This window comes from Oncorhynchus kisutch, linkage group LG8, assembly GCF_002021735.2.
Source record: "Oncorhynchus kisutch isolate 150728-3 linkage group LG8, Okis_V2, whole genome shotgun sequence".
In the NCBI taxonomy this organism is placed as follows: Eukaryota; Metazoa; Chordata; class Actinopteri; order Salmoniformes; family Salmonidae; genus Oncorhynchus; species Oncorhynchus kisutch.
Window position 1 is genome coordinate 71020692 of NC_034181.2, and position 26529 is coordinate 71047220.

Consider the following 26529-nt stretch of genomic DNA (forward strand, 5'->3'; position numbering starts at 1 on the left):
GAGAGAATGCCAAGAGTGTGCAAATCTGTCATCAAGGCAAAGTGTTGCTATTTGAAAAATCTCAAATATAAAATATATTTTGATTTGTTTAAACTTTTTGGATTACTACATGATTCCATATGTGTTATTTAATAGTAAAGATAAAGACAAACCCTTGAATGAGTAGGTGTTCTAAAACTTGGCCTACCTGGCCTATACATCATACAAATACATTTGGCAATCAGCCAAATGAACAATATGTCTGCAGGCTTTAAACTTGTTTCATAGCCCTGCAGTATTTTTCCTGAGACAGCACACAAGCAGATAAGTTAACTAGGAAATATAATAAATGTATGGTTTTAATAGTCTTATGTGATTCATAAATTGTAATGTATTTTCCATCTGAGTGGATGAAATATGCTGTTTAACATCTGCTGTCAGGATGGATGGCAAATGTATGTGCCCCTGTGTTACCTTTGGTGTTTTCATCACTGCATTAAACTGGTCAGGGTAGAGATGAAAAGGTAGTTGAGAGGGAGATTGGTCTGGTGTGGTATGAGGTTTGGTCTGGTGTAGTATGGTATGGTAAGGTATAAGGTTTGGTCCGGTGTGGTATGAGGTTTGGTCTGGTGTGGTATGAGGTTTGGTCTGGTGTGGTATAAGGTTTGGTCTGGTGTGGTATAAGGTTTGGTCTGGTGCGGTATGAGGTTTGGTCTGGTGTGGTATAAGGTTTGGTCTGGTGTGGTATAAGGTTTGGTCTGGTGTGGTATGAGGTTATGTCTGGTGTTCTATGAGGTTTGGTCTGGTTTGGTATGAGGTTTGGTCTGGTGTGGTATGAGGTTTGGTTTGGTGTGGTATGAGGTTTGGTGTGGTGTGGTATGAGATTTGGTCTGATGTGGTATGGTATGGTATTGAGGTTTGGTCTGGTGTGGTATGAGGTTTGGTCTGGTGTGGTATGAGGTTTGGTTTGGTGTGGTATGAGTTGATAATGTCTGGCGAGTGGGCAGTGGAGTTGATGACATATGTGTATGAGTGGAGTGGTCACTGGTCAACATACTGCCATGTAGGGGCTTTCCATATTCAATGGCTCCTGGTATGGTATTGATGTCGTTTGAGCCAATACACTGTTTTTCTGACTGGTGAGTTAGCAGAAGGAGGAGGAGGTGGAGAGAGGAGGAGGTGGAGAGAGGAGGATGAGTAGGAGAAGGAGGAGGTGGAGAGAGGAGGAGGAGGTGGAGAGAGGAGAATAAGGAGGATAAGGAGGAGGAGGTGTGAAGGCAGGGGAGTTCAGTCAGGTAATTGAGAATTTCTTTTCTTTTCATTGAGATTCAGATGGACATTCGGCAGAAAGATTTCCTACCTGCTCTGTTTATTTCTAAGATCTCTTCTGGTGGTTCTTGTGGGGCCAGGGGCCATGTGTCGTCCTGCGTGCTGTGGTGAGGTGAGGTTACCTCTGACTTACAGTAATTGGGGGAGCCCAGAAGTGGGGCGCGGGGGATATGCTTGTTCTTTTTCTTTGGTAACTTCTGCTTGGCCATCGCCAGGGAGTAATACATCCCAAAGTTATTGACAATAACAGGCACTGGCATGGCGATAGTCAGCACACCAGCCAGAGCACACAGCGCTCCCACCAGCATGCCAGACCATGTCTGAGGGTACATGTCTCCATAGCCAAGGGTTGTCATAGTCACCACCGCCCACCAGAATCCAATAGGAATGTTCTTAAAGTGAGTGTGCTCGCTGGCTCGGGGGTCATTGGGCTTGGCACCAATTCTTTCAGCATAGTAGATCATAGTGGCGAAGATGAGCACACCCAGGGCGAGGAAGATGATGAGGAGCAGGAACTCATTGGTGCTGGCTCGGAGTGTATGACCCAGGACACGCAGTCCCACAAAGTGCCTAGTCAGCTTAAAGATCCGGAGGATCCGGACAAAGCGTACCACGCGTAGGAAACCCAGTACATCCTTAGCTGCCTTGGAAGAGAGCCCACTCAGCCCCACCTCCAGGTAGAAGGGCATGATGGCAATAAAGTCGATGATGTTGAGGGTGTTACGGAAAAACTCCAGCTTGCTCGGACAGAACGTCACTCGCATTATGAACTCAAATGTAAACCACAGCACACAGACCCCCTCAATATAGGTGAGAAAAACCACGGTCTCAGTCTCCTGGTAGACCCGCGTGCTGTTGTCCAGCGGGTCAATTTCCGTCCGGTTGATGATGGGGTTGAAGGCCTCGTGTGTCTCCAGGCAGAAGGTGGTGATGGAAACCAGGATGAAGAACAGGGAGGCGAAGGCTATCCACTGCAGGGGAGGAATGAGCGGGAGGGAGAGAAGGAGGGTGAGGGAAAGAGAGAGGGAGAGATTATAAGCGAGGGAGCTTAGAATACAAACGTGAAGGAACAGAGCACTAAAACACCCCCACAGCTCTCTTCAGTTCTACAACACACATCTAGGTCAGTACTCTTAACTGTGTGTCACTTGAAAGGGCGTGCACCTAAACTGTGGTGCTCCGGTAAGAGAGTTGCTAATACTGTTGGAGCCTACACGGAGGAGGGGAGGGACAGAGGGGGACGTTATGTACTGTACAGGGGAAAGCTTGTTTCTGGGTCAGCTTTTGCGCCAGCACTTAAGATATTTTTTCTGGGAGGGCACTGTGTTCACCATGGCATCTGGCCCAAACTATAACATGTGAACGATGCCACCTCATCAATTTTGAATGGTGCTTTAATGCATAGTCCCTAATGTATAGGCAGATATACACTGCTGCCCATAGATTAGGGCTGACAGCAGTGCTGCTGCTGCCAGAAGAGGCTGATGGGGTTGCATAACTCCACTTAACACCACTGGAATATTAAAGCGATGCTCCAGAACTTTTGTATAATTTCAGCCAGTAGTTTTGAAAGTGGTGATCATGAGCCAAAACAGGTCCCAGTTTGTTTGTGTACTACATCATCCAAATCTGTACTACATCATCCAATTCGTGTGATATGTTATGAATCCAATTCATACACTATGTTAAGAAATTGTTTTGCTTAAAATATCTTTATACAGGTCCAGGTCTGAGAGGAGGCAGGCACTGCCAGGCACATACACTACAACCACACTACAGTAGTGATAGAGCCAGGGTCCTACCTGGACATGAAGGGCTTAGTGATTACATTATAGAAGAACAAATGACAATTAGGTTATTTTTCTAAGATGGGTGCATCACAGTTATTTTTGTGCATGGTCCACAACTTCCAACATCCTTGACCTTCAACAAACTGAGCCAAAGCAATGTCAATATAAAATGTAAATCAAATTGATCTTTTCAACTCCAAACAAGAATTTAAGGTATAGTACAACCCCGATACTTACAATAACAACAACAACCTCTCAGGAGAAAGGATTCATTGACAAAAGAAGCAAACTAGGGTGTTGAGAAATGAAGTGGTCTAGTTAACCTCCATTGACCGTTGAGAGGCTTGTATAATGGAAAAAGGCACAAAAAACCTATCCCAGTTAACACTTTTAACACCTATCCAGTTAACACCTTTTTCCAGTAGGTTTCACTCAGGGTAGTGAATGTACCTTGTGTCCTACTGATACAATCAGATACAGAATCAGAGACAGAAAAGACAATACAGAAGTTTGACTGACTCATTAAATTGAGAGAAATTCATTACATTTAAAGAAACTGTGCTAGAGCGATTCACTCTGATACGGTCTATTGTTGTTGAAGGTTTTGCAAGCTGCAGGCTCTACTGCCATGTGTACTAATGAAACAGATAAAGGGCTATATTAGATATGCCACCTCCACCCGCCTGAGACAGCAGAGGCCTGGAGATGACAGAGAGAGTGACGTCTGAAAGACAAAAACCCCACTGCGATTTCTTTCTTAAAAACACACATTCATTCACACTCTCACTCTCATTCTCTGACACACATGCAACACACAATAGACATTGACAACAACAACCACAGCAGCAACAACAATAACAAGATAGAACATAATAACAATAACAACAACAACAAGATAGAACTGCCAAAGCGGGAGGAGTTGCAATCTACTGCAGAGATAGCCTGCAAAGTTCTGTCATACTTTCCTGGTCTATGCCCAAACAGTTCGAGCTTCTAATTTTAATAATAAGTCTCTCACTGTTGCCACCTGTTATAGACCCCCCTCAGCCCCCAGCTGTGCCTTGGACACCATATGTGAATATGTGAATTGATTGCCCCCCATCTATCTTCCAGACTCATATTAAGCATCTCAAATCCAAAATTAAATCTAGAATCGGCTTCGTATTTTGCAACAAAGTGTCACGACTTCCGCCAAAGTTGGTCCCTCTCCTTGTTCGGGCGGTGTTCGGCGGTCGACGTCACCAACCTTCTAGCCATCACTGATCCATTTTTCATTCAGTCTTGTCTTCCATCACACCTGGTTTCAATCCCATCAATTACATGTTGCGTATTTAACCCTCTGTTTCCCCTCATGTCTTTGTCGGAGATTGTTTGTTGTATGTTTTGTGCAAGTCATGTTCTGGTGTGTGTCGGGTTTTGTACCCGTTTATATTATTTTTGTATGTATTGGTTTTCAGAGGTTTTTTTTGCATTTATTAAACTGCTCCGTTTATACCAAGTTCACTCTCCTGCACCTGACTACCCTGCCACCAGCACGCACCCATTACAGAATCACCAACCCATTTATGGAGTCAGCAGGACAAGGTACCCCGGCCATAGAGGTGGAGGAGCGCATCCAGGAGCAATATTGTACCATCTTGGTATCGCCATGGACCGCGTTGTCCAGAAAATGGACCGCTGGGAGAGACAGGGAGTTCCTCCAGCGCCTCCACCAGCACAACCGGGGTCTCCCCTGAGTGCCCCTTTTCCACCTGGGTCCAGTGGGATTCATCTATCCCTGCCCCAGGAGTACGGCGGAGAGGTTGCGGGCTGCCGGGGGTTCCTACTTCAACTGGAGCTATACCTGGCCACCGTCCACCCGGCTCCATCTGGCCGTGAGAGGGTGCCTCACCGGGAAAGCCCTGGAGTGGGCCAACGGCGTGTGGAGAGAGGGAGATGCGGCGTTGGACCAGTTTGAGGAGTTCACCCACCGTTTCCGGGCAGTCTTCCGGGCAGTGAAAGCCTCTACCATCTGAGGCAGGAGACGAGGAGCGCCCAGGAGTTTGCACTGGAGTTTAGGACCCTGGCTGCCGGTGCGGGATGGAACAACAGGGCCCTGTCTGCCCGAGGACATCCGTCTGGGGCTGGCCTGCAGAGACACCACCCTCACGTTTGACCAGCTGGTGGACCTGTCCACCCGGCTGAACAACCTGCTGCCTACTCGCGGATGTTCAGATCAGGGTCTGGTGGTTCCATCCTCTTGCACCCCCTCTCCGATACCCATGGAGCCGGGAGGGGAGGTGCGCAGGGAGACCGGAGGGGGTTCCCGCTTGTGCACCATCTGTGGCCGCAGAGGTCACACTTCCGGTCAGTGCCGGGTTGGTTCCTCTAAAAATCGAGGCAGCAGGCAGGGCACTCTGGCGTCACCCCAGGTGAGCCGGCACCATTCTCACCCAGAGCCCTCTGTTGCACAACTGGGGATTTGTACCTGTATATATTATTTTTGTATATATTGGTTTTCTGAGTTTTTTTTTCGCATTTATTAAACTGCTCCGTTCATACCAAGTTCACTCTCCTGCGCTTGACTTCCCTGCCACCAGCACACACCCATTACACAAAGCATCCTTCAGTCACGCTGCCAAACATACCCTCGTAAAACTGACTATCCTACCAATCCTCGACTTCGGCGATGTCATTTACAAAATAGCCTCCAACACTCTACTCAGCAAACTGGATGCAGTTTATCACAGTGCCATCCGTTTTGTCATCAAAGCCCCATATACCATCCACCACTGCGACCTGTATGCTCTCATCGGCTGGCCCTCGCTACATATTCGTCACCAAACCCACTGGCTCCAGGTCATCTATAAGTCTTTGCTGGGTAAAGCTCCGCCTTATCTCAACTCACTGGTCACCATAACAACACCCACCCGTTGCACGCACCAGCAGGTATATCTCACTGGTCATCCCCAAAGCCAACACCCACTTTGGCCACCTTTCCTTCCAGTTCTCTGCTGCCAATGACTGGAACGAATTGCAAAAATCGCTGATGTTGGAGACTTATATCTCCCTCAATAACTTTAAGCATCAGCTATCTGAGCAGCTTACTGATCGCTGCAGCTGTACATAGCCCATCTGTAAATAGCCCACCCATCATCCCCATATTGTTTTTATTTACTTTTTGCTCTTTTGCACACCAGTATTTCTACTTGCACATCTTTATCTGCACATCTATCACTTCAGTGTTTATTTGCTTAATTGTAATTACTTCGCTACTATGGCCTATTTATTGCCTTACCTCCTTACTCCATTTGCAGATTTTTCTATTGTGTTATTGACTGTACTTGTGTTATTGACTCTATTGTGTTATTGACTGTTTATCCTATGTGTAACTCTGTGTTGTTTTTTGTCACACTGCTTTGCTTTATCTTGGCCAGGTCGCAGTTGTAAATGAGAACTTGTTCTCAACTGGCCTACATGGTTAAATAAAGGTGAAATATTTTTTTTTAAATAAAAAAATAACAATAACCATAACAATCACTGCAGCAACAACAACCACAATAACACTTCAACCCACAAGTGTAAATTAAATTAAATGACTTTGTTTTCACACTGACTGTTTCCATCTGTCCTGTCCTTCACATAAAAATAACCTTCTGGTTGGGTTTCTGAAATGAAGACAGGTTGTGGTAAGGCCAGAAGGAAGAGAAGAGAGTGTTACTGTCCTTGTCACCACAACATTTTCTCTCACAAGCCCAGCAAAGGTGACAGACTTGCTTCCATTCTTTCACTGGTGTGAAAACAAATTAGCAGCATCCCTGCATGGGCTCAATTACGGAGACCTGTCATTGGACTGAGAATCAATTCTAACTGCTGTCAACTTCCTGTGCCGAATATCCAACATCTAAGTCTATGTGACATTGCTCTCAGAACATCCAACATTTTCTCCAACATGATCAACTATCCGTATCAATACAGCAACATCGTTATTAATAATGTATGATATGAAGCTGTTAGAGTAAAACCTGGAACATTGGAAAAGTATCATATTGTTCACTAATGAAGGAACTTGAGCCGTTAACACACATTCCATGAGACTAATTGAACTCTCCAGCGAAAGGAAATGAAACAGCTATATTTGAAAAATGTCCACTAACCTTTTCTTTATCTTTATTCCATGAATGCCTACAGACTGTTGGCACTGAAGAGAGAAACAGTACTGTAATATACAGTAGATACGGGAAACGATCACCACATCACTGAGGAAATTCTAAACAAAGTGGTATCATGGCATGTGCGTCATTTGTATCCTAAATGCATTCTCTAAAGGTTTTATCTTGAGACAAACTGCTAATCTCATATTATAACACATTAAGCCAACATGAGAGCCACCCTTCCTCGTTCTTACCTCTGACCTGCAGCACAAGCAATGTGTGTGCATGCATGAATGTGTCTGAGCATATGTGTGAAAGCATGTGCTTGTTAGCATGCATGGCTGTGTGTGTAAACATCATCCACGGCAGATTGTGATGTATTTGATCTGGTGTTCTCAACAGAACATGTATGAACAACATTTACAGAAAACAAATGAGTGAGTGTCTAACTATAAATGAGAGGCAAAGTGCATTATAACACACTCAAGTGAATTACTGTATGTTGTCATGGTTTGGGTGTGGGGGTGTTTCCGTAATAGATGTGTGATTAGCTTGTAGATTTATGATAAATCAGTGTTACAGAAAGCCAGGAAGTAATTTGAATGAACCATTAGGAAGTCAAATTTCCACCACTGTAATAGGCAAGTGAAAATAACCCAAAAGACATAACGTACAGATGTATGATCTTAATTTGAGCTAATTTGCTACAGCAGGAAGATAATCCTTCAGCAACAGGACATTTGAACTATTATGTGGATTTTAATTAATGGCTATTTTTGTAGGGGTTAATACACTTTTTACGTAATGGAAAATCAAGTCTGAAATTTTAAAGTGGAAATGACAACCTTCAGAAACCTTCTTTAAACCTTAATTACACTACAAGTTTTAAATGTCATGCATTGAGGGAAAGCTCTCCTGCAACAGGGGGATCAAATGAAGATCCTTTAACTGTATTATTCCGATTTGGAGCAAATATGTTTTAGAAGTGCTGATCATGAGCCATTGTCCTGTTTGCATTACAGGTGAAGGAACTGCCTGCACACAGGACTACCTACTTACAATCCCACTCATACAGTACAATCCCATGCACAGAACTGACGCCGACCCAAACATAATGTCTACACTGCAGACTGACCAGAGCAAGCAAGCACTTGCACTGCACCTATCAGCTCTATTTGAGAGGGTGGTTATTTTCCCTTTGTGTCTAGGCTGGCAAGGCCTCATCCTTCAGTGGGAGGGTTTATAACTGAGAATATAACCTTCCTCCAAGGAAACCAATCAGCAGGCCTTTCTGTTAGAACACATCACACTATAGGAGCCATACCGTTGGGAAATAAACACCCAGCAGCTTCACTACCAAGACTCTGCTACATGGAACTGAATTAACAACAACACCACTAAATAAGAACCTTAATGGACAGAGATTAATAAAGATAGAAATGTGACCATAATAAATATTGTATGTAAGTCTGAGTGTGACACTTGGCAGTGTGCTGTACCTGCTAGTTTAAGGACACAACCACTGAGCAGAATACTGCATGGATATTAACATTCAATATGGAATTAAGTCAATGATATTGAGCACAAAATATTTGGAGATATTTGGATTTTTCTGTGGGTTCTACTCTGCAAATTGCATTGGTCGCATACACATATTTAGCAGATGTTCTTGCAGGTGTAGCAGAATGCTTGTGTTCCTAGCTCCAACAGTGCAGTAATATCTAACAGTACACAACAACATCGCAAGCATGTTGTTTGTTTGAGAGGATGCATTGAGATAGTGAATACACAATGTAATTAAGTTAAAAGGCTGCAAAGTAGAGTGTGCCACAGAATGCGTGCACATGTCAAGTATATCAAATGCTTAATCAGGAAATGTTTGAAGTAAGTTACAGATGTAGGATCTTAATTTGATCACTTTTTTTGTTGCTGAAATCCAAACTCATTTCAGACTTGATTTGCCCTCATGAAAAATGTATCAACCCCTACAAACAATGTCCATTAGTTATAAACCACATATTAATTCAGATTTCCTATAGCTGTAAGATTATTTTCCTGCTGTAGCAAACTGCCTCAAATTACGATCCTATGTCTGTAGATGTTTCAGTCACAGTGCCATTGTAAGTGTAGGAGACAGCATTGAGTCAATGCTAAACAAAATAAAACTGCAACCAGACCCTTCTCTCCTACAACCCCTCCCACACTCTCTCTTTTAGACTCATGCCTCCTAGAGATGAAAGCATGTCACGTTCTCTTATGTAACTTTCCCTCCATCCATCTGCCTTTCTCTGGGCTTACTGTATGCGTTTGTGACAATGTATTTGCATTGCCTGTTTATGAGTGTGTATTACATGCAGTATGTGTAATTTTAGATAAATACTTTTGTATATATAGTGTATTTGTTTCATGTAAAGTGTGTTTGTTTGAGTTTGTTCCTAAATGTTATTAGGCATGAATCTGCATGAGAGAGAAAATGTGTGAGGTGCTGTGTGGCTCAGTTGGTAGAGCATGGCACTCCCAATGCCAGGGTTGTGGGTTTGATTCCCATGGGGGAACAGTATGAACAAATATGAAACTGAATGCACTCACTAGTGTAAGTAATTCTGGATAAGAGTGTCTGCAAAATATGTTAAATTAGAACCCTGGGGACCTTTTCACATGATGAGGGTGGATAGTGTTGTTTTCTGTGAATCAAGGACTGTCTCCGTGGGGTTAAAACAACTCCTGTAACATACTATACTGTATGTAACATGCTGTTTCCTTCAGTAACTTACAGGTAACTGGCTCCCAGTAAATTACCTTAAAAACAACATGCATTATTTTTACCGTGTAGGGATCAAGTTACAGGCCTTGCCTAATAATTGTCCATCTATGTTTTAGTACATGAGATGCTTAGCCTTTGTGTGAACTCCCTTGCAGTTCTAGAAGGGCCTTGACTGACAGTTTAAAAGCCGTGTCAATAAATAGAGACATTCCAATGTAACTACCGACAACATAAACAGCTAAGGCCTCATTCACAGCTGGCTCAGCCCCTCCCGTATCATCCTGTATGTGTTTTGCGTTTGCTATATCGATGTGAATATTGATGTGAATATCGATGTGAATATTGATGTGAATATTGATGTGTTTGATGTGTATTGATGTGTATTCAGGGCTCATCTGTGAAAAAGACTTTGGTCTCAGCATGACTCCCTGTTAACTACAATAAAGGTAATAAAAACATTTTAATCAGCGGCTAATATCACAAGTGGCTTTCATTGATAAAAAATGATATTATATCGCCAATGAATGAAACTAATGCTATACAGACAGTCAAGTCCAGAAACAAAATTCATATAACATACACATATAGTTACAAGGTTATGCAAATGTAAAAACAACTATATTGGTTTTCTCTCCAACAAATCAACAAATAGCCTACACCAGATCCTTTATACTGTAAAATGGAAGTCATATTGAACTGATTGATTGAGCATTTGTTTGGAAGACGTTTGTTAGCACAGTAACAGCCATTGGTAACCATGGTATGCATCCAAGGTTGAAATGCTTGCTGGCTGTTTTTAGTTTTAGATTGTAATTAGATTACCCTGTCAGAGTATGATCTGAGAGTGCCAGTAGAGACAGCAGAGACAGTCGAGATTGAACATGTGCTGCTGAAGCTGTATGATGCCTCAGAATGCTGAGTTAGCTCAGAGCTCCACCACCACCTCCCTCCCTGTTCCACTCACCTGCTGCAGTCTCTGATGGGAGATAAAACATGAAAAGGTTATTGCTATGAAACAGGCGTTCCCACTTAACTGATTTCCTCTATTACTGTGCACATCGAAAAGAGAGAATGCATATCTAGCATTTACAGCACTATAATGAACTATACATTCCATTCATACACAAACCACAACAGATTGGGTCATCTGAAACTATAGGAAGAAGAAGAATGAGAAATTGCACATCTTGACTATATCTTCTTCAAGCCAGCCATATTCAAATATCAAAGGCAAAGCCTTTACTAAAACCGTCTATCAACTAGTTTTGGCTCTACGTTTTCTAAAACACTTCAAATAACGTGACTTGATAGTGCCAACACATAATGTGGCTCTGTTCCAACTGTTCCAATGCCTTACCTTGGGTAAATTACTCACACTATGAAAGCCTCTATTTTGATGAGAGGACAGAAATTATAGAGAATGATTCTTGAATTATGTATACTAACTTAGCTCAACAGCCCTTATGATTACTGAGACTCAAGCACAGAGGCATAATATACTATAACATGAATGACAATATATGTAGGCAGATAAACACCCTAGTAAATTATGAGATACTGAAGGACTCAGACACTTGGCTGAAGTGGTTGGGATAGCAATAAGTGAGCATTTTAAGGAAGCCGTGGTCAGTGCATCATCATGCTATCCCATGGCCTGGGTTTAACGCCTGCTCTCTCTGATAATGGACTCCCCCAGCAACAGACACACAAAACATTTGCCTAGGCCATGTGTGTCAGTGGTCCCCGTGCTCAGTGCCAGTGTGCCATTCCTCATCATCACTGCTGCCCACACCACTCACACAAAACACTTACATTTTAGTCATTTTGCAGAAGCTCTTATCCAGAGTGACTTACAGTTAGTGCATTCATCTTAAGATAGTCATAGTAAGTAGATTCTTCCTGAATCAAGTTGCTAACAGCAAAGTCAGAGCTATTAAGAGGGGAAAATCAAGTGCAAGAGTTAGATCACAAAATCCTTTTTTATTTTTTAAATGGGGCGAGGTGAGGGGGGGGGGGGGGTAATGTGGGATTATTTAAGATGTGGAGGGAGAGCTTTGAAGGTTTTTAGATGTTTTTGGAAGATGGGTAGGGACTATGCTGTCCTAGCTTCAGGGGGAAGCTGGTTACACCATTGGGGTGCCAGGACAGAGAAGCGCTTGGACTGAGATGAGCGGGAGCTGCCCTCCTGTAGGGGAAGGAGGGCCAAGAGACCTGAGGTGGCAGAATGGAGGGCTCGGGTTGTGGTGTAGGTTTTGAGCATAGCCTAAAGTTAGGGAAGGGCAGTTCCTCTTGCTGCTCTGTAGGCAAGTACCATGGTCTTCTAATGTATACGAGCTTTGACTGGAAGCCAGTGGAGTGTGCGGAGGAGCTGGGTGACATGGGATAACTTGGGAAGGTTGAAAACCAGGCGGGCTGCAGTGTTCTGGATAAGTTGTAGGGGTTTGATGGCACCTCAGGGAGCCGAACCAACATTGAGTTGCAGTAGTCCAGACAGGAGATGATAAGTGCCTGGATTAGGACCTGTGCCCGCTTCCTGTCTGAGGTAGGCTCGTACTCTACGGATGTTGTAAAGCATGAACCTACAGGAGCGAGTCACTGCTTTGATGTTTGCAGAGAACAACAGGGTGTTGTCCAGGGTCACGTTATGGCTCTTTGCACTCTGGGAGGGAGACACCGTGGGCTTGTGAACCGTGATGGAGAGGTCTTGGAGCAGACAGGCCTATATCCATCAGTTATCATCGTGGCCACACATACCAATAGCAAGTAACTACATACAGTAGGTGTATGTTATTGTCCAGAAACATGCCCTGTGATATTGTTGTGGTAGTTGCATCCTGCTGTACAGTGTCCTGTGTGGCTAACTTGGTTATTTCATATATGTCATACTAAATCATATTTTTGTAAGTCATACACAAACTTAATATAAATACACGTATGAACATGTGAATAAACATCAGATGAATCTGAGGGAATTCTGACACATTAAGCTTAATGTCAGATAAAAACATGACGATCTGTTGAGAAGCCTCTAGTCACATTCACATCCATAATAATCACCCTGCCTGCTGTCCCTAATGTCTCTGTCCATGTCTGGTCCACCAATTAGCACAGAGCAAGAAACACATTCAGTTAACACTTAACATTCAAATGAAACAAATCTCAATCAAAACTTAGCTAAATCACTGTAGTTTTAATCTATTTTCTTTTCATTGAGACTAAGCTATTGAAAGACATGTATTTCATCCAATAATCATAGTGATATTTGAGAGCCACACATTAGTGTTTTCTGTGAAAACTGGTAGGGCATGTATGTCAACAGGGAGGGCTCAACATTTAAAAAACTGTCTTATATGGGTTATATCTTCAGTGGGATAAATCTGAGTGACACCCTCATGTCAGATGGTATGGTCTGGCTGAGGTAATGGCTATGCCAGCATGTATAGCTAATGGACAAAAGTTATGAATAAACTGAATAAACACTCCCTCACCATGCCAGACCATTCAGGCCGAAACTGGAAAGACAGAACATCTTGTGGTTTTGCAGGTCATGAAGATCAAATCGTTTTGGTGTTTAGGATTCGTCAGATGACTGTTGGGTCTATGTTCAGAGTAAAGGTTGTTGAAGCCAGTGTTATCTTGTAGATGAAGTCAGAACAAGTGAGTGTAACTTTCCTCTCTGTTTGGCAGTGTAATGGTGGCGTGAGAGGCCTGTATTCTATATTTGCCCCTGTTTGAGTGCTTTTAGCTGGGTGCCTCATTCCTCTCTGCATGGGATATTAATTATACAGGAGCGCAGGGACAAACCCCACTGCTTTTTAAGGGGTGTCCTGCTCCACTTCTTTTGGGAGCAAGAGCTGCGTTAGATATCTCAGTGACCAGCTTTTGATTGGTTTGTGCATTTCCCTATTGGAGTTGGACTGTGTCGATGTGTATCATGCACATGTTCACCTACATGTGCATGATGTGTGTTCATACAGTTACACATGTGAACCTCAATGTACTACAGCACGCCACATGATAGACTAAGAGCTGGTGTTGTTGGATAAAACAATATGTCCATCTATCTAGGCCCCAGCCCTCCAGATGAGTCGGTCTCCGTGTGGATCTCCTTAAAACTTAGATGACTTCCTGTTCAAGTGTGGCAAGGTTAGCCATGCCGCATGTCTTTAGTGTAATAGGATGCCTCCCTCTCTCTCCATTAATTACCAGGGTCTGTGCCCAACTCTGCTAATCGCTCCAGCCCCCAAAGGAGCAACCAGCCTTGCTAAGTTCAGTTCAGCATTAATCTGTTACTCACTCTGTGTTGGTTAGAAGCTGCCGTCCCAGCCACACTGTCTCTCTAGTGTGGTTACGTAGACGTATAGCTACTTTCCATGTAGGTGCACTTTTCTCACTCATTTTAAGTAGAGTGGATCTCCTTCTAAACTCAAGAGCAGTTTCCTCCCAGATAGCTGATGGTCGTGGTAGCTGGCAGGGTGTCTGTATGGTCAGTAGGCTCCTCACGTTAAAGCTGTCACGTCCACTTTAAAAGCATGATATTGATTTCAAAGCTCTCCCTCCACATAAACTCACTGCTGTGTTTCTTATGTGACGTGGAGTGAAACATTACAACCCACAGCCATGGCTGAGTGAAAATAAACCTCCTACCCATTCCCATCCAGCAGCTCCCTCTTCCACTTCTAACCTAAACAAACCCAAATATACCCTACCTGTCCCAAAACCCCACCAAACTGCATTCAGTCATGCACTTCCTTCTCTCCCAGCTGCACAACGTAATTTCTCATCATCCTCACCATTTTAACACATTTTACTTCAGTACTTATTTACATCCTTACATGAGCAGCAATTAGATTGATCAATAAACTAATCTAACGACTTGCCCTCTTGCAAATCCAGGCAGTAAGGGCCAAGTCATCAACAGTCCAAGGGCACAAGATGCCTCAATGACCCCTTTCATAAGTAGGAAGACTAGTAGTTGTAGCCACGTGTCTGAATTATGGTCAGTCTAAGTTCCCTTAGATTGCATTCCAATCTAAAGGCAGGTCAATTTAATGGGGCGGCAGGTAGCCAAGTGGTTAGAGCGTTGGGCCAGTAACCAAAAGGTTGCTAGATTGAATCCCCAAGCTGACAAGGTAAACATCTGTCGTTCTGAACAAGGCAGTTAACCCACTGTTCCTAGGTTGTCACTGTAAATAAGAATTTGTTCTTAACTGACTTGACTAGTTAAATAAAAAATGTATATAGTGCTCACTTGGAGTATGTGAGCTATGTCTGAAAGCAACATGAGTACCACTACACAGACATCAGTTATACAAGCTACACCTGCTTCACTTACACAGGTACTGTATGTAACTGCATTTACTTACATCACCACTGCATTGATCACCATGTAATACCTAGGTATTAATTCTGCATTTCGAATGGGATATAGAGTGGAAGCGCAGCATGTCCGCCAGCAAGGCAGGAGGGTGTATGAGGTGGCAGAGGTGAGGTTGGGTGTTTATTAAGAAAGGTGATAATGAGGCCCTCCTTGTCACCCAGGTGAGATTGGGACTTTATTAAGAAAGGTGATAATGAGGCCCTCCTTGTCACCCAGGTGAGATTGGGACTTTATTAAGAAAGGTGATAATGAGGCCCTCCTTGTCACCCAGGTGAGATTGGGACTTTATTAAGAAAGGTGATAATGAGGTCCTCCTTGTCACCCAGGTGAGATTGGGACTTTATTAAGAAAGGTGATAATGAGGTCCTCCTTGTCACCCAGCACCAACAAAGGGGATATAAAAATGTGATTATTTCCTTTCTTCCTTCTATAACTATTATTTACATAGGAGGAAACCACGTTACTGGAGCAAAAGATAAGGACAGACGGTCAACATGTTTTTCCTCTGAGATCAGTGTTACGTTTGCCCCTGCTGACCAAAACTGGGCCTAATGAGGATTTAATAACAACTAATCGACTCCCTGGCTAGTTCATCTCACATAATTGGTCAGTACAGCAGGATTGTCACAGCAAAATAATCTTGCTGCAACAGGATTTAAACGTTTACTCCATAATGTTGCTTGATCGGTCGTTAGGTTATTAGCTGACCAAATTTAGGCTACATGAAAAGTGCAATACTGTTAATGTAACCGTGTGTTAGTGTGGGTTTTCAGTGAATTTATGTAAATCACAAAGCTCAACTGCATTTCCTGCGGTGCATTTGCAGCAACGCAAGTGATCAAATTAAGATCCTACAACTGTAGCTTCACGTTTTGCTCTCACAATGCTCTGTGAAGGCCCTATGGTGTGTCTGTGTACACTGCATGGTCTCTATGGTTCAAGTGATCGCCAGTTGCTAAGGCACCAGTACATGGTCATTCATAGTAACTCAACGATTTACTGTCACAATGAAAGACTGAGAATGAGAAACAGGTAAAGAGAGTGAGAAAATGGGAAGGAGGCTATATGAGAGAACCAGAGTGTAGACAATAGACTTATAGCTTGTGGAAGAGAGAGGGTAGACTATACTGTTACTCAACCCTGCACTATTGTAATCACTGCCCCTCAGGAGAAATGAGAGGTGCAAAAGATGGAGGCAAGCCAGTATGCTCCAGTCTAAACGAGTAAGCAGATGCACTTATACACATTGATCTAAGGATTTATGGAAATTGACAGAGCCAAAGCAGAGGCTATTGCTTGCACTTACGTAATTTGCAAACTGCTCAGTCTCTGAGGAACAGCAAGGGGAACAATAACTAACCAAAACATAACATATATGCTGCATAATGCATATTGATTGATTGACCAGTTGATTGATTATAGATACATTCTGAAGATGTTATACTCTTAACATGTATCCTGTGCTGAGCTAGGGGAGGATGGATTTCTGATCCCTGCATCTCCTCACAGCTGTCTCAGGTCAGTGGGTCAGGATCCTATTGGGTCAGTAAGAGACTACATTTGAATTGTTTTCAAGTGAGACTAAAATGAATTGGGAATGGGAATACCAGGTGTGATAGGTGTTGTTGTTCAAAACTAAGTTAATTTACAAGGAGAAGAGACAGAAAGGTCCGGCAAAGCTAATAATTAGGTTCTAAATACAGCTACAAGCCTACAGAACATGGACAGCTCCAAACAGGCAATGTAACGATTGACCATCACAAATATTAATCTTCTTGATCGCCATTCTGTTCCAGCCTAGGAAAAAGCGAAGTGCATGTCTTGTTAACTCCCCCACACATCCTGGTCCTCATTAAAAACGGTGAGGGCATATAAACAATTAAACTCTCATTCTAAGTTTTATTTGATCTAGTCCTTGTGAGGTCATTCATAAGACCTCACATGAAAGCAGGGTGGTTGCATGTTGCACAGCTGAACTGCAGGAAAGGAGGCAGTCGGTCAATGCGACAAGACGCCCAGAATGCACATCTCAGAGAGTGAGCGCAGTGCATCATCACTTTTGTGTGCGACGATGGACCCATTAAAGGGGAAATCTGTTGTTCAAACAATAACAAAACCTTTACCACACCACTGTTCTGGTAAACAGCTGAGAGATGGGGCTGGAGAAATGTAACCACTTTCAAATTAATAGACAGGGCTATGGATGCAAGTTTTGACCATTCGTGATATCAACATTTTAGAGGCAATACAGTGTTTGTTTACAATTGACTTGTTTAACAATGAAGTAAAACAAGCTTATATTTTGGGTTCTGATGGGCTACGACAGTTGAACTAAGCTAATCAGGAATTTTTAAGTTATATTATTCAATAATCAATGTGTATATGTCATTAATTGAAAAGTCTAAAAATGTATGTGCCAACTTCAGATTTCAACTTTAAGCTTAAAATCCCAATTAATTTTCACGAGCCCACACACACATGCACGAGCGCACAGGCACGGAGAGCGAGAGAGAGATTGTAAAGCATAGTTTTTTTCAGGCCATTAGTAGGCCTATCTAAACTTTTATTGACTCAAGATGACTGATTCCAACTCTTACTTACCCTTGCATATTTAGATGAATAGGGATCCTCGAAGAGTGCCCAAAGCAACCGCTGCCAACGTCGCCAATGCCCCCCGGATTTGGCATCTGGTCCATCAAGAGCCAACCTATTGATCATTCCCAGCGTTTCCTCATCCCCATCCTCCTCTGAATTCTCGGGGGGCCCACCCCCAAAACTATCCAATGCCTCCTCGGCCTCTCGATGTTGCCGATAAGTCATCCAACAACATGGTTCCACGTCAGTCTCATCGATACCCCAAAATGCCAACTCCTCCTCGTACAACGGGCCGCAAACATCTGCAGGACAGTGCAACTTCCCGGTCCTATAGTAATTGAGGATGTGGGCAAACACCCCCGGGTGCCGGTCAAAGAAAAATTCCTCAATCTTGGGATCGTAGTCAAAGTGACTGTGGGCATCGGGCTCGGCGAGCCAAGCTAACCGGGTGCCCGGTAATGTACGAAGGGTACTACGGTAGGTCTGGTGTCTGATACCTCCCACGTTAATCACAATACGATCGTTCTCGTCGCCTTGTCCCATTGCGTCGCTTAGGCATGTCTCGAGCAGGTTCCAGACATTATATTGCAAAATATGTGCGAGGCAACGCAGTGAGATCTGGCCGACACATGAACTAGAGATGAAAGAGGAAAAGAGACGGCAGATTTCTTCCCGGCTTCTTTTATTCAGCCTGCAAAAAAGCACAGGCTCCACTCAAGCATTCAGATAAATCCCAACTTTTTATAATACAAAAGAACGCAATGCCTCAACGGATGTTTGATATAGTTGCAAGGTAGGCTAAAGCAAGAAACAGCCTGTGCCTGCCCCAGAAACAGGATGGGAAAAAATCTAAATGTTCATGATTAAGCTACATCACAAAACCAAAGATGAACACCCCTCCGAAAAGTGTTGATGAAAAATGTGTGTAGGCTATGACTCCATATAATGAAAACCTAGTTCCAAATCCACGCCGTCTTTTAATTAGAGACACGTACACCCCTTGTTGCATTCAACGAAAGATGAGGGTTGTGGTGCTGAACGGACAGCACCAGTCTCTCTGAGTGCACACTCCTCACACTCCCTCCCTCCCTCCCTCCTCCTCTCTCTCTCTCTCTCTCTCTCCCTCTCTCTCTCTCTCTCTCTCTCTCATCATCCCCCTCCCACTGTCTTTGCACTCCCTAGTCCCTTTTCTTTCTTTATATTCTCCTCCTTGATCCCAGGTGCAGGACTGCTACAGGGAGATCAACATTGATTCTTGACAATTACTGCACATGTTCTGTATTCAATAAAGCTCTTGAATTCCTATATGCCTAAAACACAAGTCATTGAATGAGCGCCACTGCAACTTAATGTGTTCTTTTTGAAATTGTGTTCAGAGGAAGATGAGAGGAGAGCCTGCAGTATATGCAAGGTTGTACAGACTCCTTGTCATGGTTTTGTAATAAACATGAAATAACATTCATTAGTTCAAAAGGATGCACAGGTGAATGCAGCTAAATTGATGAGGGGTGTGTTGCGGACAGCTGTTTGGGCTCTGTCAGCACCATGGTCAGGTCACATACTGGCTTCCACACAGGTGAATCACCTACATGACAACACACTTATTTTGAGCATGAAGTTGATTCAAATTACTATTTGTAACAGTTAGTGCTTCATATATATATATACAGTGGGCAAAACAGTATTTAGTCAGCCACCAATTGTGCAAGTTCTCCCACTTAAAAAGATGAGAGAGGCCTGTAATTTTCATCATAGGTACACTTCAACTATGACAGACAAAATTAGAAGAAAAAAAATCCATAAAATCACATTGTAGGAATTTTTATGAATTTATTTGCAAATTATGGTGGAAAATAAGTATTTGGTCAATAACAAAAGTTTCTCAATACTTTGTTATATACCCTTTGTTGGCAATGACAGAGGTCAAACGTTTTCTGTAAGTCTTCACAAGGTTTTCACACACTGTTGCTGGTACTTTGGCCCATTCCTCCATGCAGATCTCCTCTAGATCAGTGATGTTTTGGGGCTGGACATGTACTGGCTTTAGCAGGGGGACACGTCTGGCACTGCAGGATATGAGTCCCTGTGATCGTAGTGTGTTACTGATGGTAGGCTTTGTTACTTTGGTCCCAACTGGTCCCAACTCTCTGCAGGTCATTCACTAGGTCCCCTGCTGGGATTTTTGCTCACCTTTCTTGTGATCATTTTGACCCCACGGGGTGAGATCTTGCGTGGAGCCCCAGATCGAGGGAGATTATCAGTGGTCTTGTATGTCTTCCATTTCCTAATAATTGCTCCCACAGTTGATTTCTTCAAACCAAGCTGCTTACCTATTGCAGATTCAGTCTTCCCAGCCTGGTGCAGGTCTACAATTTTGTTTCTGGTGTCCTTTGACAGCTCTTTGGTCTTGGCCATAATGGAGTTTGGAGTGTGACTGTTTGAGGTTGTGGACAGGTGTCTTTTATACTGATAACAAGTTCAAACAGTTGCCATTAATACAGGTAACGAGTGGAGGACAGAGGAGCCTCTTAAAGAAGAAGTTACAGGTCTGTGAGAGCCAGAAATCTTGCTTGTTTGTAGGTGACCAAATACTTATTTTCCACCATAATTTGCAAATAAATTCATTAAAAATCCTACAATGTGATTTTCTGGATTTTTTTTCTCATTTTGTCTGTCATAGTTGAAGTGTACCTATGATGAAAATTACAGGCCTCTCATCGTTTTAAGTGGGAGAACTTGCACAATTGGTGGCTGACTAAATACTTTTTTGCCCCACTGTATATACACTACCATTCAAAAGTTTGGGGTCACTTAGAGATGTCCTTGTTTTTTAAAGAAAATGGTCCTCTATGACTATGTAGATATTCCATAAATAATCTGCCATTTCCAGCTACAATAGTCATTTACAACATTAATAATGTCTACACTATATTTCTGATCAATTTTATGTAATTTTAATGGACAATGTTTTTTTGCTTTTCTTTCAAAAACAAGGAAATTTCTATGTGACCCCAAACTTTTGAAAGGTAGTGTAGATATACAGTACAAGTCAAAGGTTTGGACACACCTACTCATTCAAGGGTTTTTCTTCATTTTTACTATTTTCTACATTGTAGAATAATAGTGAAGACATCAAAACTATGAAATAACACATATGGAATCATTGTCACGATCGCTGAAAGAATTATCGGACCAAGCTGAAGCGTAATATGGTTTCCGCATATTATTTAATTGAAACGCACAAAACAAAGAATGAACGAAACAAACAACGAACCGTGACTAGAGAGGTGCTACGTGCACTAACTCAAAACAATATCTCATAAAGCACAGGTTGAAAAAATGCTACTTAAATATGATCCCCAATTAGAGACAATGATAGCCAGCTGCCTCTAATTGGGAATCATACCAAACACCAACATAGAAAAACTAAACTAGAACCCCACATAGAAAATAATAACTAGAACCCCCCCCCCCAGTCACACCCTGACCTACTATACCATAGAAAAACAAAGGCTCTCTATGGTCTATGGTCTATAGACCATAGATTAGTGTCGGTGGCGGCTCTGGTGCAGGACGAAGAACCCACTCATCCCGCGGATCCGCCAGCGTCGGGGGCGGCTCTGGGGCGGGACGAAGAACCCGCTCAGCTCGTGGATCCACCATCTTTGGTGGCGGCTCTGGTGTGGGCCGAAGGACCCGCTTATCCCATGGATCCAGCCATGGACCCAGGCTGAACACTGTGCCTGGACTGGACCTCGGTATCAAGGAAGGCTCCTGCCATGGAGCGGGACTAGACACCAGATCTGGACTGGACATCAGTGCAGAGAAAGGCTCCTGCCATGGAGCAGGACTGGACGCAGTATCTGGACTGAGCACCGGCGCAGGAGAAGGCTCCGGCCATGGAGCTGGACCGGACGCGTTGCCTGGACTGGGCATCGGTCCAGGGGAAGTCTCCCGCCATGGAGTGAGACTGGACGCTATGCCTGGACTGGGCACCAACGCAAAAGAGGACTCTGGCCTTGGAGCTGGACTGGACGCCGTGCTTAGATTGGGCATCGGCGCAGGGGAAGGCTCCAGCCATGTATCTGGAGGTTCCGGACCATTGACCGTCGCAGGATGTTCCGGACCCATGAAATGTCGGCTGAAGCTCTGGACCGGGGACCGTCGCCTGAAGCTCTGGACTGGGGAAGCGCACTGGAGGCCTGATGCGTGGGGCCGGCACAGGTGGCACTGGACTGATGACACGCACCTTAGGGCAAGTGCGAGAAGCAGGCACAGGACGCACCGGACTGGAAAGGCGCACTGGAGGCCTAGTGCATGGAGCCGGCACAGGTGGGGCCAGACTGGTGACACGCACTTCAGGGCGAGTGCGGGGAGCAGGCACAGGACGTACCTGACTGGGAAGGCACACTTGAGGGAGAGTGCGAGGAGCAGGCACAGGATGTACCGGCCTGGGAAGGCACACTTGAGGGAGAGTGCGAGGAGCAGGCACAGGACGTACCGGCCTGGGAAGGCACACTTGAGGGAGAGTGCGAGGAGCAGGCACAGGACGTACCGGACTGGGGACACACTTCAGGGAGAATGCGATGAGCAGGCACAGGACGTACCGGACTGGAGAGGAGCACTTGAAGCCATAAGCGTGGAACCGGCACAGGTTGCTCCAGACTGCTAACCGGATCCTCTGGTCGGATGTTGAGCAAAACACACTTGCACAACATCTCTCTCATCTCACTCTCTCCCAAGTTGGCCATTGCCTCCCTGACAGTCTCTGGCTATTCCCTCTGCTCAGCCGCCAGCTCCATGTGCCTCCCCCCAAAAACTCTGGGTTGTCCTTGGGCTTTGTGTAGCCGCGAACCCTATTGTCGTCGCTGTCCTCCATTATCTCCTTCCGTCTGTCGCCAAGGAAGGGTTTCGCATCTTCCAATAACTTCTTCCCATGTCCAGAAATGCTGTCCTATTTGGGCACGCTGCTTGGTCCTGGTTTGATGGGATATTCTGTCACATTCGCTGGAATTATTATCGGACCAAGCTGCAGCGTGATTTGGTTTCCACATATTATTTAATTGAAACGCACAAAACAACAAAGAATGAACGAAATAAACAACGAACCGTGACTAGAGAGGTGCTACGTGCACTAACTCAAAACAACATCCCATAAAACACAGGTGGGAAAAATGCTACTTAAATATGATGCCCAATTAGAGACAACGATAGCCAGCTGCCTCTAATTGGGAATCATACCAAACACCAACATGGAAAAACTAAACTAGAACCCCACATAGAAAATAATAACTAGAAAACCCCCCAGTCACGCCCTGACCTACTATACCATAGAAAAACAAAGGCTCTCTATGGTCAGGGCATGACAATCATGTAGTAACCAAAAAAGTGCTAAACAAAATAGATTTTATATTTGAGATTCTTTAAAGTAGCCACACTTTGCCTTGATGACAGCTTTGCACACTCTTGGCATTCTCTCAACCATCTTCATGAGGTAGTCACCTGGAATGCATTTCAATGAACAGGTGTGCCTTGTTAATAGTTAATTTGGGAAATTTCTTTACTTCTTAATGATTTTGAGCCAGTCAGTTGTGTTGTGACAAGGTAGGGGTGGTATACAGAAGATAGCCCTATTGGCAAAAGACCAAGTCCATATTATGACAAGAACAGCTCAAATAAGCAAAGAGAAATTACAGTCCATCATTACATTAAGACATGGAGATCAATCGGGAAAATTTCAAGAACTTTGAAAGTTACTTCAAGTGCAGTCGCAAAACCCATCAAGTGCTATGATGAAACTGGCTCTCGTGAGGGCCGCCACAGGAAAGGAAGACCCAGAGTTACCTCTGCTGCAGATGATAAGTTCATTAGAGTTACCAGCCTCAGAAATTGCAGCCCAAAAAGATGCTTCACAGAGTTCAAGGATGAGACACATCTCAACATCAGCTATTCAATGGAGACTGTGTGAATCAGGCCTTCATGGTCGAATTGCTGCAAAGAAACCACTACTAAAGGACACCAATAAGAAAACGAGACTTGCTTGGGCCAAGAAACACGAGCAATGGACATTAGACCGGGGGAAATCGTATTATTTATACATTTTTTCAACTGCTGTGTCTTTGGGAGACACAGAGTCGGTGAATGGATGATCTCTGCATGTGTGGTTCCCACCGTGAAGCATGGAGGAGGAGGTGTGATGATGTGTGGGTGCTTTTCTGGTGACACTGTCTGTGATTTATTTAGAATTCAAGGCACAATTAACTAGCATAGCTACCACAGCATTCTGCAGCGATACGCCATCCCATCTGGTTTGAGCTTAGTGGGACTATCATTTGTTTTTCAACAGGACAATTTCCCTACACAACTCCAGGCTGTGTAAGGGCTATTTGACCAAGAAGGAGTGTTATGGAGTGCTGCATCGTATGACCTGGCCTCCACAATCACCGGACCTCAACCTAATTGAGATAGTTTGGTATGAGTTGGACTGCAGAGTGAAAGAAAAGCAGCCAACAAGTGCTCAGCACATGTGGGAACTCCTTCAAGATTGTTGGAAAAACATTCCACATTCCTCATGCTTTGATGTCTGCACTATTATTCTACAATGTAGAATATAGTCAAAATAAATAAAAAACTTGAATGAGTAGGTGTGTCCAAACTTTTGACTAGTACTGTATATATAAGCTACTTATACATATTATACATACTTATAAATAGTACACTCATATACATTTAGTTGCCAGTATTTTAGGTACACCCCTCTAGTACCGGGTCGGACCCCCGTTTCCCTCCAGAACAGCCTGAATACTTTGGGGCATGGAAACGTTGCTAAATTGGTATCAAGGGACCTAATGTGTGCAGGAAAATATTCCCAATACCATTACACCGCAACCACCAGCCTGTACTGTTGGTACGTATACATAGCAAACTTATGTGGAAAAAGTACATGTGGAGAGAAGTATGTATATTATGCAGTACAGACACTGCCCTGTTGTGGAAAAAACTATTACGGGTAATTTCAGTTGTGCCCATTCAATCGTGTGTGTTAAAACAGCTTTCAAGATCATATGAGTTTATTAGCTTACAGACAGAATCCATTACCTTAGCAACATCAGGATTCTCCAGATCAGTGATGTGATCTTAGACTGGACTCATCTATTGTCTTGGCCCACGGGTGGTTTTATTTGGCCCCTAAATTTCTGAGCCTACAACAGTTAACATTTTTGTAAATGTTATTTTTTTTTATTGTTGGACAGAAAAGACTGTAAAAACACCAGGAAATCATCTCCAAGTGATTTAAATGTGTGGAAATCTGCTCCCAAGTAAACCGACGCATAACAGAGAGACACGTGATTGTATACAAACAAATATAAGCAAGGTTTGAAATGATTATGTTTTAGTCAAATATTATATCTGTTTGAGCTTCTTGTGGTCAATTTGCAGTCTGCAAATTATGTTCCGTCCCCCCGAACAACCACTCAAAAAAAAATCGTCCCGCAGTTTAATCTAGTTGATGATCCCTGAATAGATTAGGCTAAAGAGATATTGTTACCGGCCATTAAAATGACTACTGATTGATGGAGCAGTCATTACCATATCCCCAGGATCATTAAGGACGCAACTATGACCCACAAACAGACAACTTGAAGAGTGTTGCATATAGTATGCCAAGCTATCCTCTTCATACATGATTCATGAAAGGTACAGTAAAAAATGGTAGAAAACATGAAACCATTAAAATGAAGATATAGTACAGCGCTGACACCCAGTGGACACAAAACAGCACAATCTGGAAGATTCCCTGCTGTTCAATTGTCATTTCAATATACCGAAATAGTCATTTATAAATGACTATGAGCTAGTGTGACTGCCTTACTCTATCCCCAAATCTAAGCTTGTATTACTACATTACTTATGATCTTTGTTGTTATTGTGTCTTTATAACATACTGTATATTCAAATAGCTTGTGCCTGCCTATTGTATGCTGAAAGACTTCCATACTAGATCTGCGCTCTATGTCATATATATATTCGGTGGTGATTTCTAGAGATGTGGTGTGACTGTGAGGTATAGCTTCCCAAAGAAACACAATTGATGAATTACCCTATTCTGGAAGACTTCCAACTTCAAATGGCTATTCAAATGTAAAGACTCTATTTAGGTCTTTGAATGAGCCATGAAAAATGCATGCACTACAAAGGTCTCAGTAATTGAGCTTCCACCTCCATCTCAGAGCTAACCTGTCCTGTCAGGATGTCAATAACAATATCACTCCATGTGATACAGCGGCCTGTAGCCTCTCTATAGACCAAAGTGAATAGCTACACCTTACTAGTTAGCCTACTAACATGCAAAGCTGAGCACAACACAGACCCTAACAGTTTGATGTCATGCTACCTGGAGCCCCAGTCACAGATAAACTTATGGAAGAAAAAAGTCGACTCTATGCACACTCAGGGTCTTGTAATAGGCCAAACAATGATTGTATAATATCGGCCCCACACCCACTGGCCCAATAGGTATAGCCTCCTAAACTGCCATGCCCTACTTTCTCTGTAGGT

The 26529-nt window shown here is 43.5% G+C and overlaps 1 protein-coding gene across 3 annotated transcripts in view; it reads right to left on the reverse strand.

Moving 5' to 3' along the window:
* The window catches only part of LOC109895344 (potassium voltage-gated channel subfamily C member 1), a 39925-nt gene extending 20920 nt beyond the window's left edge, over positions 1-19005 (reverse strand). For all 3 annotated transcript variants that reach the window (XM_031831070.1, XM_020488974.2, XM_020488975.2), the window contains exons 1-2: positions 17977-19005; positions 1340-2279 (exon numbers count right to left, since the gene is read on the reverse strand). In XM_031831070.1, coding sequence (XP_031686930.1) covers positions 1340-2279; positions 17977-18513 — 1477 coding nt within the window. In that variant the 5' untranslated portion in view covers positions 18514-19005. The remainder of the gene's footprint in view (positions 1-1339; positions 2280-17976) is intronic.
* Positions 19006-26529: the final 7524 nt, after the last annotated feature.